The 20,554-nt window shown below is 38.5% G+C and overlaps 1 protein-coding gene across 3 annotated transcripts in view; it reads left to right on the top strand.

Moving 5' to 3' along the window:
• Positions 1–20,554, top strand: part of LOC144790632 (uncharacterized) — a 490,677-nt gene that overhangs the window by 221,581 nt on the left and 248,542 nt on the right. For all 3 annotated transcript variants that reach the window (XM_078665360.1, XM_078665361.1, XM_078665362.1), the window contains exon 9: positions 18,672–18,771. In XM_078665360.1, the coding sequence (XP_078521486.1) occupies positions 18,672–18,771 (100 nt within the window). The remainder of the gene's footprint in view (positions 1–18,671; positions 18,772–20,554) is intronic.

The raw sequence follows: 20,554 nt of genomic DNA, 5'->3' as shown, positions 1-20,554 counted from the left end.
GTCTGTTTTTTTCGGGTTTCCTGGAGCGTTTCTTATGTTTAGTACATTGTCAGGTGTTTATGGTTTTTGGATGGTCGTTTTCTCAATGGAGGATTTATTTTTTCCTACAGTTCAATTTTTCAGTTTTTGGGGGGGAAGTTTTATACTTATTTAATCAGATTGTATGAGAAGAAAATGTATTTTACAGCTATGGAAAGAAACTCGGCAAGTTTATTATTTTTGTTTAATTGTGGTAGGGAAATCATTTTCTGTATTACTGTTGTGTTTTATTTTATTTCATATATAATTAATGTGTGTTAATATATTTTATCTTATTGTTCAAAATATGTTGCACACAGTAATTATATTTGTGGTAAAATAAATACATTTTAATTGTATGTTATGTTTAAAAGATGAGTATTTTGGATTTTATTTGTATGGATGTTTTAAAGTAGAGTTTTTGCTATCATTCCTAGATACTCCGGGACTCTTGTACTAGGGTACAGTTTTACTTGCTATACTAGGTATTTGTACATTTGTTTAGTCTGTTTGGATGTTTTTGGTTTTAGTTGAGTTACAGATTGTTCCATTCGGAACTCCTGATAACTTTGTTCTTTTTGTAGGGCTGATATAAATCTTTCTAGTGTTGGTCTGACTCTACCTGTTGTTTGTTGGAAGGCGTTCTGCCATCCTTCAATGGCGTTATTATTTTTGGCTTCTTGATTTAATGTGCTTGTATATACGTTCCACCAAGGAATTTGAAATGTAGGCTGTCTTCTGTGGCCAGATCTATGTAATCTGCCAACCCAGGTGTCTTCAAAGTCGTCCAATAGTGGGCTTAGTTGTTGTTCATGTTGCTGGTAAAAGGGGCTTTGTAATAATATGTTATAATGTTCAGCAACATCTGTGACTGTCACATAAGCTAGTGCTATACATTTTTTTATTTGAAATACAAAATATGAATTAGTTGCATTTTCTATGCTTAGTGCTGATTTTTGCAGGTACCTCCATAAGCATTGGTTAAAATGATAGTAACATCCTTGAATGGAGGTATAGGTGTATGTCTTTAATATGGCGTTAATTATAGATTGTTGAAAATCAATGATAATTTTTTGAGGGAAATAATCATTAGTTTCTTGTTTTACTTTATTTAGCATTTCGACGTATGTTGAATTTTTTTTTTTGGTATTAATGCATAAATAAAGGGATTATTACAATTCTGATGTAGCCCATGTATTTTATTATCATAAATGACCAATGGTTCTTTATTGAAAGTTATAGATTGTTTGGGGCTAATTATAACTTTGTCAAATGTTTTAGGAGTTGGGGTGTAAGTAATAGTAGTCCTTTTAGCGCGTGCTATTGTTATTTTCAATGACGCTATGGATGGCAATTGTGAAGTAGCTTCTTTGGGAATTTTAGGTGGCTGTTCTTTCAAAATTACACTTGTTGGTTTTTGTGAACTTGTGCTAGCCTCTTCGATTGTTTCAAGTGCCCCTCTAACTTCTATTTCTGTAATGTTTGGGGGGTGGTTATGTTCTCTGGTGTAAATTACAGTGGTTTCCCTTGTTGTAGCATGCCCGTAACATTTATTTGAATAGTATTTTGAGCATTTCCAATTAACTTTTAAGCTAAATTGTTTCTCCTGCGTATAAACATATCCCATCTAGCACAATAACATTTTTCCTTTCTGGCTTGTAATAAACTGTGCTCCTTCAGTCATTTTGATGCAGGAAAATGTATAATAAATGATTATAAGGATTATTAAATATGTTGCTATATGTGTTTTGATGTTTAAAAAAATATATTTTGTCAAAATATACTTATAAAGTTGGTCTTTATGTAGTTGAATATGATTATGTTTATTCTTTAGTTGTGGAATGTTCTTTCTGTATTTTCTTTGTCTGAAATAAATAGCAAGTTGATTTTAATACTTGTTTCTAAACATTTTATATGGGGTGGGGAGGGTGTTTGGGATGTGTTTTGAGTTTGGGTGGGTGTTGTATCTGTTTATTTAATATAGTTTGGAAAATACTTACTTTGTTAGTTGTATCTTTTTTTGGTGTTTTCTTTTGTTAGTTAGTTTTCTTTAGAATTGTCTGTAGTGGAAATATAAAATGGAATAAAGACATAAACTAGTTTTTAACATTTGTATATTATTGTCTAAGGTTTTTTACTTGTAGTATTATTCAGTATATTTTAGTTTACTTACTTGTGATATAGTTTAGTAGTTTTTACATGTTGAGCTTCTTATTTTTCGGTGCGATTTCTGCAGAGTTTCTCCTTCTTTAGCTTTGTTTATTTCAGGTGTGAAATAGGATTTAAGTTTCTTTATATAGTGTTTTGGATATTGTTAGTTTAATTTTATTGGTCAGTTGGAAACTTGAAAGTTTCTATTGGTTAATTTGTATTTGTTTTTTTTATTGTTTTGGTAGTTGTTTTCCAAATATGGAAAAAGCTAATTAGTTGTTAGTTATGTATATTTTTGTATATATATTAAACTAGTTTTGTTTATATGTTAGATAATATATTTAAATTATAATAAATCTTTTTTATATTAGTAAAGTTTCATGTAATAATGTTGTGATAATATTTTGCATTTTATTGGTTTTCTCACGTTAGTTTGATGAAAAGAAAATATTCATTTATATGTAATGTATTTTTAGGTATTTATTTATATTTATGTTTTTTTATTTGAATGTTTTTTATAGTTTTGTATAGTCGATATATTTAAAATTACAATATTTGTGTGGTCAATATATTTGTGGTCGATATTTTGGACTTAGCTAATCGTTTTAAATGATGTGCGATATTTTTAAACTTTGATAAGCATGTTAACGATATTTTTGATGTTGATATTTTTGTCGTACGATGTTGTTTCGATATTTTTGTATTTTTTTTAAATAAGGATATACTGTCGATATTTTTTGTGTCAATATAATTGTAGATCGATATTGTGTGTCGAAATTATGTCAGTGATTCGACCCAACGCCTACAAGACCTCCACTGGCTCCCCGTCAAGAAGAGGGTCACTTTCAAGCTCCTCACCCATACCTACAAATCCCTCAACAACATCGGACCCAAATACCTCAACAACAGAGTATCCTTCCACATACCCAGGAGGATCCTCCGCTCCGCCGACCGCGCCCTGGCCGAGGTTTCCGCATCCGCAGAACCAGACAGGCGGGAAAACCTTCTCCTACATCGCAGCCAGGACCTGGAACAAGCTCCTGGTGAACATCAGATGTTCTCCGACCCAGCACACGTTCAAGAAGGACCTCAAAAGCTGGCTCTTCAACTGACCCGGAGCTGCCCCCCAGCGCCTTGAGACCCTCACGGGTGAGCAGCGCGGGTGAGCAGCAAACTGCAATGTCCCAGGGTTGGGCACCCCAGGACATTGCAGGAGCTGGCTCGGGGGGCTGTTGTCCCAGGGCCATTATTGGCTCCAGGAGGGGAGCTGCACGCCCCCCTCCTTTTTTGCCATTTGGCCTAAGAAGGTGGTGGTCCCCAGGCTTGCGGGGAGCCGTGCACCACCTGTATTTAAATTGGCGAAGGCCCCAGAGAGGTAGCAGTCCTCAGGCTGGGGGGAGGGGTCTGTGTGCCCTCCCCGTTCATTAAACCTAAAACCTGAGGAGGTGACCCCTGGGGCCTCGGGGTGTCCCTGAACCCCCGACAATATTTTCAAATCAGGGACCAGCGAGGAAGCAGTCCCTGGGGTTCTCTGACCCCCCATGGAAAAAATAAATAAGCCACCAGAGGTGGTGGTCCCTGGGGCAGCGAGGAAGGCCGTACAGGCCTCCCCTGCATTTATTGTTAAAGAATCCCCAGGGAGGTGGTGGGCGCAGGGGCAATATTAAGCCATAGGAAGAGGGGCACATGTGCACCCCTCCCTTATTAAAACAATGTCCCTAGGACCTGGCCCACCCAGGAGCCGATAATGAACAAAGAGCTAGAGAAACACGATTCATTATTTGTTTTAATAGTTTTTTTAAATAATGCTATTTTGGGCCGTGCAATGTCCTTGTGGGATCTCCTCAAGAGGCCTAATAGGTCAGGCCATTCTACCCAGCCCGCTTTTTCTTTTTTTGTGGATCCTGGTTTCAAGCCAAATCCCAAGACGGCTGCCAATACTTCCTCGTTGAAGTGTTGGCAGCCAATCAAATTTCAGTAGGATTTTGGGCTCCTAGATATCTATATTTTTTAACATTAAATTTCTCTGAAACTACTGAATGGATTTACATCAAATCACAAAAAGTACACTTTTTGGACCAACAACTAGCTTTCTGTGAAATGTAGTGTAACTCCATTCAGTGGTTCAGGTTGTTGTTGTGTTAAAAAAAAACGTTCTCCTCAGACATAACATGGGGAACACGCATTTTGTGGCCCCCCTTTTTTTGTGGCCCCCGCTTGAAGGAACACAGCAGCTGAACCAAAAAGGGGACGTTTTTTTATAAATTTTGTGAAGATTCTTCAAGCGGTGCCAAAGTTATTGGCAAAACAAAAACCGTTTTTCCTGCGGAAACTTTAGTCCTAACTATACCTACTGGAGCGGTAATGAGTGCTTTCACCATGCACGTCTCAAAAACGCAGTTTTTACAATGCACTAACTACTACAGTGAATGTTTTCACCACAAAGCACACTACCACGCATATACATGGAGTAACACTTAAGGCCTGATTTCGATGTTGGGCGGGTGGGCCTGGGCATGACCGCCACCTGGTCGGCGGTCCCGAGCACCTCATTAGGATGCAACCGAACACTGTTCGGTCGCATTCCTATATTTCACTATGGGAGCATGCATTACACCCGTAAACCAGCCGTTATACATGCTCCCATAGTGAAAGGGGAGGTGCAGTTCATCCCTGAACCCCTTGCATGGCACCTCATGGTGCCTGCCATAAGATGCAGGGATCAATGTGCCCCCTCAGCCACCAACTGGAGGCTGTGCACCAAAGGGGGTCCTGCTGTGGGCCCCCAAACATGCTTTCTTACATGGTTTCCAAGGTCGGAGTCTGTATGGGCCACATCGTAATCGGCCCCTAAATGTGTCCGTACCATGCATACAATTACCACATATCACATCAGCACGCATACCGCTACAATACATCGTTACAGCCTATGCAGAAAAGTACTTCCACTGACAAAATGTTTAAAGAAATGAAAAGAAATTGTAAAAATAACGAACAACAAATTTACAGATTCTAAAAATAAACATAATAATTGAAACAGAATGCAATACAACTATGATAGAATAAACATGTTCCCAAGTATGTTTGCAACTTAGTCCTACCTTTATTTTAATTCCTTACTTTCACCTTTCCCAAATGAAAATGGCTCTCGTTTTACAGCAGGAAGTGAAATAAATATATATTTTTTTTTAAATGAACAAAATAAACTACACGTTCACAGTAAAACTCACTAGGAAACGTACTTTCCAACACATATCTGTTTCAATTTTCATCTACCACACCACACATAAAAATGGCCGCCCACCATTTAACATCCGCTACTACACTGATTGCGTTTGCGACCACACCGAGATTCTGACTGAAGCGAGCCTTGATTACCACAAACTATACCATCTACCTGTCCAGGTAAGTGGAACTTTAACAAGAAAATACTTTCATTTGTACTACCTCGTTATATGACTTATCTATTAGTTTATATTTTCCTAAACTTACAGATTTCGCCCACAAAATTAGTAAAAGTTGGCTCAACAAACACATTCTGGGTTTGTATATTTTAAATTGTAATATATAGAACAATATTGCAACTTTATAAAATATAATTTTTCCAACTCCACTAAATACTTACATCAGGACAGTTGGTGGATAGTAACTAAAGGGTAAAATTACTATTCTGACTTCACTGGATATTTACCTCCGGGAAGGTGCTGCACAGTGACTAGGGGAAAAATAACTATTCTAACTCCACCAAATACTTACCTCAAGGCAGATGCCTGACAGTGACTAAGGTCCAAAATTATTATTCTAACTCCACCATTACTTACCGCAAGACAGGTGCTGGACAGTGACTAAAGGTCTCCCGTACCAAGGTTTTTTTTATAACTGGGAGTAATACTTGATGATCATCAGAAGTGGGGCCCAGTAAAGCAGAGAAAGAGGGGTGACTTCATACAAAATTAGGTAAAAGACTAATAGCAGCGCTGCTACAAATATATCAGGCCGAATGTGTCGCGTTGGCTGCTTATGGAAGCAAAATATGGGGGCATTGGCTATGGAAGATCTGCAAGTGGCTGAGAACAGGTTTTTGAAGCATTTCTTGGGCCTCCCAATTGGGACCTCAAACATGGTTGTACAGGAAGAACTGGGGGTCCCTTATTTGAGTGATACTTTGGCCTTACGCCCACTAATCTTTTGGTTGAAAACATGGTGTAATAAGGATCTGTTGCTGACCCAGCGGATATTGAAAGAGTATATGTTGCTGGATCACGCACATCATATATCATGGCTAAGATATATAAGGTCCAGTTTTGATAGACTGGGCAGACCAGATCTATATAGTAATCCGGAAATGGCATCTAAAAAGGCTCTGATTTGGGTCAAGGATTCCTTCAGTAGCCTATTTAAACTAGAGAGGGAAGAGCACGAACTGAAGAAACCTAGGGGCCCATTACGATGGCGGGCGGCCATCTCTGAAAACGGGACCGTCCGCTATTGTCGCGGCGGTCTAGCAAATGGCATTAGGATACACCCGCCAGACTGGCGGGCGCGTCCCACATTTTAAACATTGCGGCGGGCGGTGCTGCAAACTGCACCCACCGCAATTTGTGAAATGCATGTTGTGCCTTTGAATACACAACCTGACAGGCACCGCTCTGTGCCTGCCACCTTGTGCATCCCCATGTGCACCCCACACCCCCACAAACACCCTGGGGGCCGCTAAAGACAAAACCGCATGCCTTTCCATGGCGGAGTCTCCGCCATGGAAAGGCATTTCACCGCCATGATGATAATATGGATGGCGGTGCGTGCAAGGCACCACCACCATATTCCTAGGCTTTTTCGTCCAGTAGGCAATCGGGCGGCTTGCCTACCGGCGGAAAACCGGCGGACGGTCTTCCCATCCGCCGGGGTCCCCCTGCCATCGAAATGTGGCGGGGGAAAGGTTATGCAGGCGGTAGATTTTGGCAGGCGGATCATCACTGTCATATGGATGGTGGCGATCAGCCCACTATCATAATGACCCCTATAGTGTATGAAACTGTATAATCCTGAAAACTTTTTCAACTACAGAGCGCTATCTTTTAGGTTCTTTCAGCACATACAATCGTTTTCTGCTGACTAGGTTTTGCCTGGGTTTCTTTCATCTCTTGTTAGCTTGCCCTGGGGGTTGCCATAGAGGACATCCTTTGAAATCCTGCGGCTGCGACGGTGAGTCTCTGCAGGATTTGCTTCATTTTTTATTCTTTTGCCTGTTTCTATGCGATTCCCCAGAGGAAACTAATAGTCCCTGTTTTAAGGAGATTTAATTTTAGGCAGTCACACCCAGCACTGATTTATTTACAACTGCTATCTGAAGACTCTGTCCTATTTGTTCTTAATTTTCTTAAATTAGCAGAAAAAAAGGACATTACTTGACAAGAGGGCAGTACCCTGGAGGGCAATTAATCAACTTAGTCCCCAGCCAGTGACATAATAAGTCGCCAGGTCTGTGGGCTTTATTTATCGCTAGGTCTATTTTAACCACTGATTTTACTAGAGTTCTGATTTTAATTGATATCTTATTTATGAACTAACCTTCTGCATATAATGAATTGGACAAATGGTTATATGAATTTTATCATTGCTTTTTATATATATATATATATATATATATATGTGAACTTATATGGTTTTACACCTGTAAACCAAATAAAGTTGTTTGACTGAGAGTGACTAAAGGGCAACACTACTATTCTAACTCCACCAGGTACATTCCTCAGGGCAGGTGCTGGACAGTGACTAAGGTAGGGATGTTGAATTCCTGTAGCCCGATGCCCAAGACATATTGTTTGGGGTCAATGGCAACAAGTTTTCATGTGTATTTTTTCCTTGGGACAAGTAGCCCCAACCCCCTGCAGCACAAACCCTTTGGCTGCCAGTTTACAGTACCGCATTCTAGATCAGGGAAAGGCATTGCCTGCAGTTAAGGTAATGTTTGTCTCCATGTGTTACTGCTGTTCAAACTTGTATTTATGGTTTATTAATGCAAAGCCTTTAATATTAGGGTGAGCGCTCTAATTAAGCTCAGACTGCACTACTTACAGTGGTTCCAGTATAAAAACGTGTACACACTTTGTCAATGTTTAGCAATATGAGGCTATGTATAATGCTCCCAGAATGCTCTCTGATTAGATGCAAATATTTGCAGAACCTTGATAGAAAGATGGATGATTCTTTGCTTTAAAAAAAAATGTTCTCAAAAAAATGCAAAAGCATTTCGCTAAACTACTGTAAATTTTAGGTACCTATTTCCCAAAAATATTTAAAATGGAAAAATCAGTGTAACCAGTTTTAATAATATTATGGGAAATATAAAAATAAACAATCTTGGGTAAAGCCAGTAGGTCTGAAATTGTTGGGCAGCCTTTTAGTTTTGTCAATGTGTTTTGGCATGCTTTTTATTAAACCTTATTGGTGTGGGAGCTGCCGGGCCCTCACCGTTATAACAAACATTGGCAAAAGCAAAAACATGTTGGTCTCAAAAGCACACATTGCCACAGTGTTTCTGGCACTGAACAAAACGACTGTGTCGGTATTCTCCTGGTGAAAGAACAGAATGCTGTCACTCAACGTGAAGCTAGCCGATAGACAGAGAGAGAGAGAGACAGAATTTGAATAAACACAAATGGTCATGGTTAACTTCAGACCTAATTAGGGGCCCAATTATTAAATAAAGTCTCAAAAGTGCACCCATGTCCTTGAAATAAAGTGCAGATATACGACTTGTGTGAATTCACAAGACTTTACACAAGTAGGCCAAGAAATAGCACTCCTAAAAAAGATTTGTGAACTGCATTTCAGCATGAGAAAATATCCAGGTGTAGATTTCCTCAAGTGAAAATCTGAGTGTTTGCAGGTTCACTTTCCCCCCAACCACTTTTTTTCCCAACCCTGGAAGACGTTTTATGTCTGCCATTGTCCGGAGTGCATTTTCAACCTAGGTTTGTCCAGACTCAAAGGGGCATCCAACCCTGGAACTGTTCCCCATTATTACCTTCAACCCCAGAATGTAGATCTGAGGAAACATGGCAACATAAGGGAATTGCTAGGATTTAAGCCCAACTATGGAAGGAGCCATGCATAATCGGAGAGGCTATTTTAGAGCTCTTATATATATTGAGATTTCTGTCATAATTTGTTGCCACATTACATGGCACAAAAGAGACAAGTGGATTGTGTTACAGGACAAGTAGATTCTAGAAGCACCCTGCCCCATGGACAAGTAGATATTTTATTAAAATCCACACCTGTGCTAAGGGCCAAAATTACTATTCCAACTGCACCATCTACTTAGCTCAGGGTAGGTGCTAGACAGTGACTAATGGGCAAACTTATTATTCTAAATCCAGTGGGTACTTATCTCAGGTCATGTGCTAAACAGTTACCAGAAGACAAAATTACTATTCAAAATCCATCAAGTACTTACCTCAGAACTACTGCTGAGAGTGACTAAAGTAAACATTTTGTAGTTTAAAAGCCTCAAATATTTAACTTAAACAAGATGCTCAAGTTCATAAAATACATACTTTAAAAAACATTAACAACATGTATTTTGTTCCTTGTTAAAACAGATATACCTATATATGAAACAACTTGAATTAAATAAAACTACAGGACATAATATAAACCACAAAAACAGTAATATTCATGCATGTATTCTTGATATCAACAGCAAATAATAAGAAAAACACCATAAAACAAAAAGTTAATGAATAACTAATTAATTTTTCCTTTTAGGACAGATATCAACAAAACTGAAGAACGCCAAATTTAGCTAAAGAACGCTACAAAGTACAAACACTACCAAAAACATCCTTAAAAATCAAAGAACTCACCAATTTCAAGGAAAACATATAATAATTTTTCAGCAATAACAAAAAAAAATTCCAGGTGAAAAATAATAAGCGCTTTGACGCCCGGCCGTCCTGCGCACACGCCCACCGTGACGTCGGACGACCGGGGGCCGTCCGACGCATTGAAGAGGTTAACTAACAATAAATGTTTTCTTTACAACAGAGGGTCTTAACTGTCATTTTCTCTCCACAGGAAAATTCTAAATATTAACAAAACATTTTTTAGATTTTATAACAGGCAAATAAAATATACAAACATATAATAAAATAGCAAAAACATAAACTTACACTTTTTTGCTATCTCTCTTTTTTTAGCAGAACAAACGTCAGAGGAGTTATCTAATCAAGCAAACAATGTCAAATCCCAGGGAAGCAACACACTGCTAAAGTATGCTGGCTACCTTTGTAGGGACAGGTTAAGTGAGCCCAGGTGTCATTAGAGGTACGTGGAGTACTTTTTATCCTATTGCACAGGTAGAGCGGTTACTCTGGAAGGCACCGTAGTAAGGACAACTGAGCCTAAAAACTGCGCCTGTGCAATGAGGATTGAAGTATGTGAAAACATTAAAAGAAGTTAAAGTACTTGCATCCACCTCTTATGAGCCATGTGGCTCAATTTTGAGACTGGTTCTGAAACTCTTTAAATGCACATAGACAGTATTAGGCCCACAATTCCTAAAGTGAGGAGAATGGTACAAAGACAAAAACAGGCAAGTAATCCCCAACAAATAACACCACAGTCTTATTCTGACATTAACATCCAACCTGAACTAACAATCACTTTCTCTGGAGAACCTTTCCTGCTGCATGACAACGAAAACCCTCAAAAAAGAATATTAATATTTTGCATAAACCATAATTTTTTAACACTTAAGAATAGTTGGATGAAGAGGGATGGTTCTCTTAAATCAACACCACATCCAACTGCCCAAATTTACACTATTCATGCAAACATAAATAACACACCTGTCCAATTAGTGTATAGTTTACTCCCTCTTAAGCAATCGTCAACATACACTGAGTTATTAACAGTTCTAAAATCCAAAACAATGAGAAAGTCCTAGTTATCATTTACTTTGAATTACCAATGATTAATGCAATTACAAAATTAACAACCTACCTCCCAAATTCAGGGACAGTTATTTCACTTTTCACATGCATATTGGCGTAAAATTAAAACATAATCCTTAGTTGAGGACTACTTATCAAACAGTAAACTTCATTTTGAATAAAAAAATGTCCTGCCTTATGCTTCGTACCTCCTGACAATGTAGACAAGTATTACACAGCAATTTCTGAATCAGAAGATTTTACATAACGGAAAATAATTTGGCACCACTACTAAATTATTTTAAAGATACATGGATTGGCCATCTTAGCAGGTCAGGTCACAGGAAGAGGCCAAGATTTCCCATTGAATGATAGAACTGTTACACAACATGCTTAGAGGGAGGTGGAAAGACTACCAATGCCATTGATGGATGGCACAATTCCTTCAACAAATCAATTGGCAAACTGCACCCAAACATATTCTTTAGTTGGAAATTGTGAAAAAGGAGCAACGTTTTTTAAGAAATGAGACATGTACAATCACTGTCTGGTTGTCTGAGCCCACGTACATCTAAAAAGAGTAACGAAATGTCTGCAAGACTATTGAGTCAAATTCAACATTTTCTGTTGATGGTGGCTTCAGATTACCTGGATAGAATTGCATACATATTACATTACTAATACAAATGTCCCTAAAATATTTGCCTATTTTAACAATTCTATACAACTCAATTGGCATTTTTCAACGTATTTTTTACCAAATTAAAACAATTTTGAATTGCTACCTGTAGATATATTCTTTCTTCAACTCTTCGTGACTTTTTAAAATGTGTGAATAAGAGTCAACAGTACTCCAATAATCCATATATCTGCAAATCAACATCCACAGGAAAAAAAAGAAATTCTGAAAAAGCATGGTTTTAAATGCAAACCCTCACCTGTAGCTGAATTATTACAAATATTTAGATTCTGATTCTAAAAACACGTTTAAAAAATGCAAAAATAGTTTAGTTTTTTTTTGCTGTTGCAATCGCTAGAAAAAAATACATTCTAAAAAGCCCAAAGTAATACAGAACTGTTAATGGCAGCAATAAAAAAAATCGAACATCCATATCCGAAACTCTGTTAATAAAAACATAACCTTAAAAAATAACACTGTTCCAAGTTCAAATATCTTCAAAATAATGCTGAAGCACTGGATTCAATACATCCATCTTCATGCTGCAGCCACATGATCTACATTCCGAGATGGTTACAAACAGTATAAAAAACATGTAGGACAAAAAAATTTAAACTTTTTAAAAAGTTATCGTACTGACGTGAGTATATGAACACTACATGCATGGGAATAGAGAACAGATAAAAACACATAAAACCCACCAGTATTTCTATCCAACATATAACTACCTGCCCACTTTACCTTACAGTAAACATAGCCACCTATATACCTAGTACCTGACTGCAGCGCTTCCTTGCTTCTTATCTTGACTGCAACACTCCACTAACTATGGAAACATATGTACAACCGCGAGCATCAAGCATATAAAAATGAAAAAAGGACAATATTTGCCATTGAACTTGATGGTAAACCGTGGGAAAAAACATATACACTGTTATAAAAACATGTTACACAAAATGTGTTTTATATTTCTGTTAAACATGTTATAAGATTTACTATTTATTTACAATTTGTTTAATTTTTATACTGTGTTTAAATAAATAATATTGACATTAGACCTTGTATTTGATTTTACATCTTTTCATATAATGTAATTTTGACAAATAAATATATTTAAATTGATTTATAATATTTTAAAATGTAAATAATATATAATGGTATTTAACTTAAAAAATATAAATTTTTCTTCAACTTTATTTGTATAAATAAGTTACCTGTAACTATTCAACTACTGCAATTAATACCTGAGTGGTAATACAATTCCCCAACAAATACCCCCATAAACCTTTCATCCCAACCCTAAATACACATTTTTCATTTTTTTAAATGCTATTATTTTAATATTATTAATAAATAACTGTACCCGGCCACGCGTTGCTGTGGCTCAGTCATTGTACAAAATTACAAATATTATCTATTAATACTAAAGTACTAATCTGTAAGTATTACAATGAATACCTGAGGTTTAATATGCTTCCCCGCCCAATATCCATATATCCCTTGCATCCTGTCACTAAATATTACTTTTACAATGTTATCAAATATTTTGAAACTTACAATAATTATTCATTTATAAAAATTACAATGTATACATATTAATACTAATGTATGAAAATGAATACCTGAGTATTAATACACTTCCCCACCCAATACCCCTATATCCCTTGCACCCCATCCCTGAATACTAATTTTACAATTGCATGACATTAAAAAAACTTAATACTAATTTAAAACAATTGGAATTCATAAATATTTATACTAAAGTATTACAATTAGTGCCTGAGTATTAATACACTTCCCCACCCAATACCCCTATATCACTTACATCCCATCCCTAAAACGTATTATAATTTTAGAAATATATATAATTTATACCTGAGTATAAATACACTTCCCCGCTCAATACACCTATATCCCTTATATCCTGTCCCTAAAACTTAGCATTAAAAAAAAATGTAAACAATAATTATAAAATTAAAATGTACCAAATACCTACAAAATACACTTACTTATATACTTACATATTAATGCATGTTAAAGATATGTGTGGCAAACAGTAATTCCGCTCCCAGCGGGCAGAAGCAGGTAAACGGATCCTGCTTGCTCAGATCAGACTTTTCAACTGTTTTGCTGACCGCTTCACTGCGGGAAGGAAAATAGGTGAACAACGTGCTCCCACATGCATTGAGCAGCGTTTCTGGCTGCTCTCTGTGTGTGAGAGCACTGCCCGCTCCCGCTGGAGGAAAGCTGCTAGAAGGGATTGCAAGGGCATTAATACTCTCCCTGCGGTCCGCTGCACACTGGGTTCTCTGATTGGGCTTCAGGGCACCCAGCATTCAAGAGAGCACAATGAGATATCATTCCCAAAATTGGCCTGGGGAGGGGGCACATGCCTTCCCTTCCCCATTAATTGTAGGTCTCTGAGTGCATTTCCCGCACATTTTGGCAATGCGTTCCTGATGCAGAGGAATACAAGGACATCTCCACTAAACTAAGAAGCACTTACTTCATGTAGGTAAGAGAAGACCCATGTTTGGTGGCGATTCACCTTTTTGTAGTCTCGTCATCTTCACTTAATGAGGATTCATGTTACCACAGATTTGTGGAATAAAACACTCGAGAAACAATTATGCTGCCAAAATGACATGCATACTAGGGGCCAGATGTAGGAGCCAAAATACCGGTCGGTATTTAGGATTTGGCATGTAGGGGGCATGTCATTTACAGAATCGGTAAATTTACCGATTCGGTAAATATACAGAATCGGTAAAATACCAAATCTGTAAATTTACCGATTCTGTAAATGAGATGTAGGTGGCACTTCAGAAAGTGCCACAGGCCCGTAAGAGTCGGTATTTTACCACCCTATCCTATTGGGTGGTAAAATACCGAATACAGGTGTGCATGCACATCTGTGCATGCACACCTGTGCAATGTGACACACAGACATGCCCTTAGGGCATGTATGTGTGCCACATGTTAGACTTGCCTGTATTTAGGGTGCTAGAGGGTGTCAAAGTGACACCCCCTGCACCCTTACTGAAATCGGTATTTACCGACTCGGTAAATACCGATTCGGTATTGCCCATTGATTCATATGGGCTTCAAGGCCCATAGGAATCAATGGGCAATACCGAATCGGTATTTACCGATTCGGTGAATACCGATTTTTACCGATTCGGTAAATCAAATAAAGATTTTACCTACATCTCCCTCCTTCTATTTTACAGATTCATAAATACCAATCGGTAAAATTCGGTATTTATGAATCGATAAAATAGAATTACCTACATCTGGCCCTAGGTCACTAGAGACATTACCTTGTGGTCCTTTATGCAGCTGTAGTGTAGAATATGCACTAGACATTTACCCAATGAGGCAGCACTTAATAAATAACCAATAGAAAGTACTCCAATAGGGTAGACTTTTTTGGCAAAACCATGGACACCTCTTGTAAAAACTGAGGTTCCATTATGACCCTAATGCTCATTTCACAGAAATTAAACCACAATGGGAAACACTTCCAAATATAAACTTAGCAGGTGCCCCTGTTGAAGTTCCACTTCTGTAAAGCATAAATGGTCTAACTTCTTGGGCTTGGCAAAGGCAAAGGAAGTGTGTTTCCTCTTGTATTCCAGGTTGAAAAACAATCTGAAACTCTTAATGGAGGTGAATGCATAGTGGATCTATTGGAGTGCAATCTGATCTGTGGTGGCTGTGATAAGTTGTTTCTTTCTTGTCTTGAGAGCAGAATCCTTTGTTCCCTGTTTTAATTACCCTGACTATGCAAATGCCCAAAATCATCTGCATGGATCGCCCGTTTAGCCCCGCCCTGTGTTCTTAGTAGTATGCAATGGTCTACCCTCCTTTTCCCACTTTAATGAACAGCTTACTAAGAGAACCCTAGTGTGTTTCCCGCCGAATTTGGTGATGTGTTCTTGATGCAAAGGAATATGACAACAACTTCACCAAACAAAGAAGCACTTACTTCATACAGATAAGAGGAAGTACACTTGTTTTGTGGAGATTTGCCTCTTTGTAGTCTTGTTGGCTTCTCAATTGATTGATTCATGTTATCACAGATTTCTGGATAAAGATGCATGAGGAACAATCACATTGCTGAAACACACACAAGATCACTGGAGACATTGCCTTGTGGTCCATTATGCAGATATAGTGTAGAATGTGCACTGGCCATTTACCCAATAAGGTAGCACTTAGTAATTAACCCAGTAGAAACTACCCCAGTTGGGTAGGTATTTTGTGCAAATCTGTAGACGCTTGTTGGATAAAGGGGCAGGTGAGGTTCTGTTATTGCCCAGTCACTGACATAGCTACGGCTACTGACACACCCACACAGATACCTAGACACTCACTCACACACCCATTCTCCCGCTGTCACATCCAGTCATAGACCCACAGTCACCACCCATCCACACACTCTTACAGTCATTCACACATCCACTCACACACTCACAAAACCACTCCCACACCCTCTCCCAGACCAATACAGCCACCAACATGCCCTCTCATACACCCACATAACCACTCACACATCCACTCACAGACTCATACAGCCACTCACACACCCACAAAGCCACTCACACACCCACTTACAAACCCATAAGGCCATTCACATACCCAGTCACAGACCCGTATACCCACTAACACACCCATTCACAGACCCATATAGCCACTCACAAACCCACTCACACACCCACACAGCTACTTACACACCCACTCACAAACGCATACAGCCACTCATATACCCCTTCACCGACTCATAAATTCTGACTTTCAGAGCAGGATTTAAAGGCTTAGCATTTTGAAGTATCTCTGCCTTTTTGAATTTTTTAGAAAATGTTATTGGCTGGATTAGTGATGACATTTTTTTCTGCAATCTTAAAACTCACAAGTTTTCTCCAACTAACAATTATTGTGCTGTGAATCTTTTTTCTCAAAGCCATGGTGTGCAAAACCCAAAGGTGACTTACCGCAGAGCAGCGGTCAGGGGTACCCATAGCCATGGAAAATACAAATCACTCCTGAAGAAAAAGTGCCTAAAAGAGCCGCACAACTTGCTAGTCAGATGACTCAAGAGCTCCCCAGCAGCCATTTTAACTGCTGCATTTGACCACAATTTTGTGTTTGATTTGTGTGTCACATCTGACTCATGAATTTCATGCATTGTAAAAAAAAAGCACACACAAACACTAAAATGACTGTCCAGCTTTGCTTTGAAGGCATGCGGTATGGTGCAGATCCTGCTCCCAACCACAACTGTGCAGTTCCTGCTGCAATTGGGCACAGGCTGTGTGCACCGGTGGTTGCCTGTCCACAGTGGGTGGAGCTCATGGCCAGGCCGCAGTCTGCCAAAGGCAGTGCACAACTGTGGCTGTTTGGCTGTTGTGTTTGAGTACAGTTTCTGGTCCAGACCCAGGTTGTAAATTAAGAACCTCGTAAAAAAAAGCAATGAAATTCACTGGAAAAAGAACAGTCAAAAGGTGAGTTATGGTTGTTGCTAGAAATTTTTTAGACCACTTAAATATGCCAGTTATGGTTATGAATGCTCACAACATTCCTGCCACTCGCCATTCTCAAAGCACCAGTTTGCCAACAGTACAGACACAATGAAAAGAGCTATCAAGACAACAACATGGCAAGTAGTGCAAGTTATGATGGGTGTTTTAGCTGACAGTTTTTCTGGTCCTCTTTGTAGGAAGTGGGCTTCTTTACTAGTGGAAAACACCAAGGTTTGTTTTAGTTCTTCACTTAACTCCCCAGTTAGGACTATTTATTCATCATTTGCACTAAAGTAGGGGCAAACACTTCAATTCCCATTTGGACAGCTTCACTGTGCAGGGGTTTCCTAGACTTTCTTTGGTGTTAAGTTTGTTAACAATCTTAATGATGTTCCTCAGAAACTTCTTTTAAAGAAAGTATTTGCCATTTTTCTGAGAGGGATGCACAGCATGACAGTCTTCATCCACTCTTACTTCTGATATCAGCAGGTTGTTTTTGAAAGAAAAAATGTTATGGAATTACTCCATTCCTTTGAGATGTATTGGATTGTTGTAGATTTAAATCTGTAAAGTAGTTCTATCAAGTCATTTTTAGATTTTTCAGAGTGAGCTGTATTTTCTGTCTTTTTTCTATCTTGGATATCTTTTTCATACAAGTTTTAGTCAACCTTAGGCCTAACACATCTTCCTCGAATCTGAATTCACTCCACTTCCCCTTCCTTAGTTCTCTCTTCCACTATTCTAAATCATTGGTAAACCAACTATTGATCTCGCTTATCTCCTTAATTGAATCATAGCTCAACCTGATTTAATGTTAGAAACTTCATCAACATAGTCTTTTAGGAACTGATTATATACTTCTATGACTTTGGACAACCTAACACATCAGTAGGGTTTCTCTACTGAGTACATGAGCTCTTTAAGATGTTAGTCTTCTGTAAAGGCACTCATCAGTGTTTGTATGTGCATGTCTCTTTATGGGTACTTATTGAATTCTATTGTAAAAAAGATATTTCTACATTTTAAAGATTACATCTGAGCATCTTTCCTTCCTTTCCAGTGAAACTAGAATAAACCACGTACAATACAAAAACATTCAAAAATAACAGAGAATGCAGGCTCTTGTAAAATATACAAGTTATGTCATAAAAAATATGTGATGAGGCAATGAGTGCTTTGTTTGTGTGCTCAGATGGAAACACATAGCTTGCACAATTTGTTTGGGATTCAGTACCATTAAGCTTCTTTATAATTTCCTGTACAATCCTTTAAGTACGAGTGGTTTGCACAGAGAGGCCTTAAGAAAAGGAGACGGTGACTTTTTACAACAGTGGCTTAAGTTTTCTTTTTTTACTCAAACAGGATGACTTTTCCTCAATAAAAAGAAGTCCATCTGCCTCCGGACATCACTCTCCCTCTACATCAAGGCACCAGGTTCCAGCCACGCATTACCAATCACCAGGTCATGTCTTCAGCCTTAATTTAAGTGATTAATTTGATGTTTGAGGACACAGAACTTGTGTGCCATTACTTGTTTACAGGCTACTGGCGCCGCCTGGATGTTCTTCCCTGAGTATCAGATAGAGCATGTTATGTGTATCCATATCCAGATCTTTGTTCAAATATTACATAGTAGTGGTTGTAACTGTGTAGTTATACATTAGCCATTTACCATAGTAAGAGTCTTTTTTGTTTTTGCTAACAACTTCGACACCGTTTGATGAATCTTGACAAAGCTTTTCAAAAAAGGTTTATTCTCCTCCGTTCCTTCCTCAAAAGCTTCAGAGTGATCTGTTATGGGGTGGATCCATAAAACACTTTTTTTCGCATGCATTCTGCTCAGGATAAATTAGTCGGGAAAACAGACAAAAAAAGCTGAAAAGAATTATACAAATTTGTCAGGAAGCTAGATCTTTACACAGGAAGTGTGCTTTTTGTGATCTAGTGTAAATCTGTGCAGTAGTTTTTGAGAAATAAAGGTTCAAAATGTATGGATAAATGGTAGTTGATCCCACAGGACCAAAAATTAAAAAATGTGAGTGATCTGATTATTCACAAGTGCTCCTCGCCTCTTGCCACTGTGTAGTTGTATGCAGTTGTGGTATACAAATCCATAGTAGTAAATGCATTTGTACTTGCTACGTATTCTTTTGTCAATACACAATAAATGTAAATGGAGCAATTTTCAGCTTTAAATGTACATTTGCGGCAGAGAATAGCTCTGTGAATCAAGCCACCGACATGCGTTCAATGACACTAGGCATGACCAGAAAGGCAAACTTGACTTTTTAGGGTCCCATGGTGTTTGACGTAGTATTGGGAAAATTAGGTCAGTAGACAATGGTTATTTAAATTCAGAAGCATAGAAGACTGCATTTAAAACAAAGAATCTTTGGCACCAATTTCAATTTGCTAAGCATTAACTGAAAATTCCTTGTTCATTCTTACAATAAAGACAATTTAAACGGGAAATAGAGGGTGTGGGGCCAGAGTGCATGCACAGTGGCCCCATTATTTGGCTTTACCAACTGCATTGTTGTCTTCAGACTGGCCTAGCTCCCCTGAAGAATTGCTATGCCACAGAAGCTAGCACTTGACAACTGGAAGGTGTGGTGCTCCTGGAGATTATAAACGCTGCAATTGTGGGGTAGTTGTGGTCTTACTGAAGACTTGATGTGCATACTCTGCTAAGCCTGCTGAGACATAAAATGCTAGGGCAACTGTGGCCTTCCTTTGAACAGATCCATAAGTGAGAACAAGGAAGCTGCATGGAAGGCATCCTTGTCTCTTGATCAGGAAAGAGAAGTGGCAGGGTAAGAGACCTGGATTAGTGCTGCATACCAAAGCTGCAGTAAGGTGTATGCTTTGGTAGGTGACTCACAGATATTAGAAGCAAACAGGTGTAGAGATTATTCATCAGTTGGTGCTCAAGCTCTGTAACATTAGAAGCCACAGAAAGGGTCCAATTCAATGTATGGGGGCCCTCCGCTCGGAAGACGTCCCGTTTTTGGGCCACATATTTGAAGGCTCCTATTAATTCAAGCAGTTCCAATACTTGACAAAAGTAATGCCTAGCTCTGCCGAATCTAGTTTGTTACCCTGCCTAGCGAGGCCAATTTTTGTGAACCTTGCCATATATGTCAGGAGGCACTAAGGGAATGTAGACTTCTTTGCATCGTGAGCAGGCTCTTCTAAACTGGGCATGGGTGAGTTGTCCACTCAGTTCTTTGAGGAGGCTGCTCTTT

This window comes from Lissotriton helveticus, chromosome 11 (genome assembly GCF_964261635.1).
Source record: "Lissotriton helveticus chromosome 11, aLisHel1.1, whole genome shotgun sequence".
Lineage (NCBI taxonomy): Eukaryota > Metazoa > Chordata > Amphibia > Caudata > Salamandridae > Lissotriton > Lissotriton helveticus.
The sequence above is the reverse complement of the archived record's forward strand: the minus strand, read 5'-3'. Positions and strand labels throughout refer to the sequence as shown.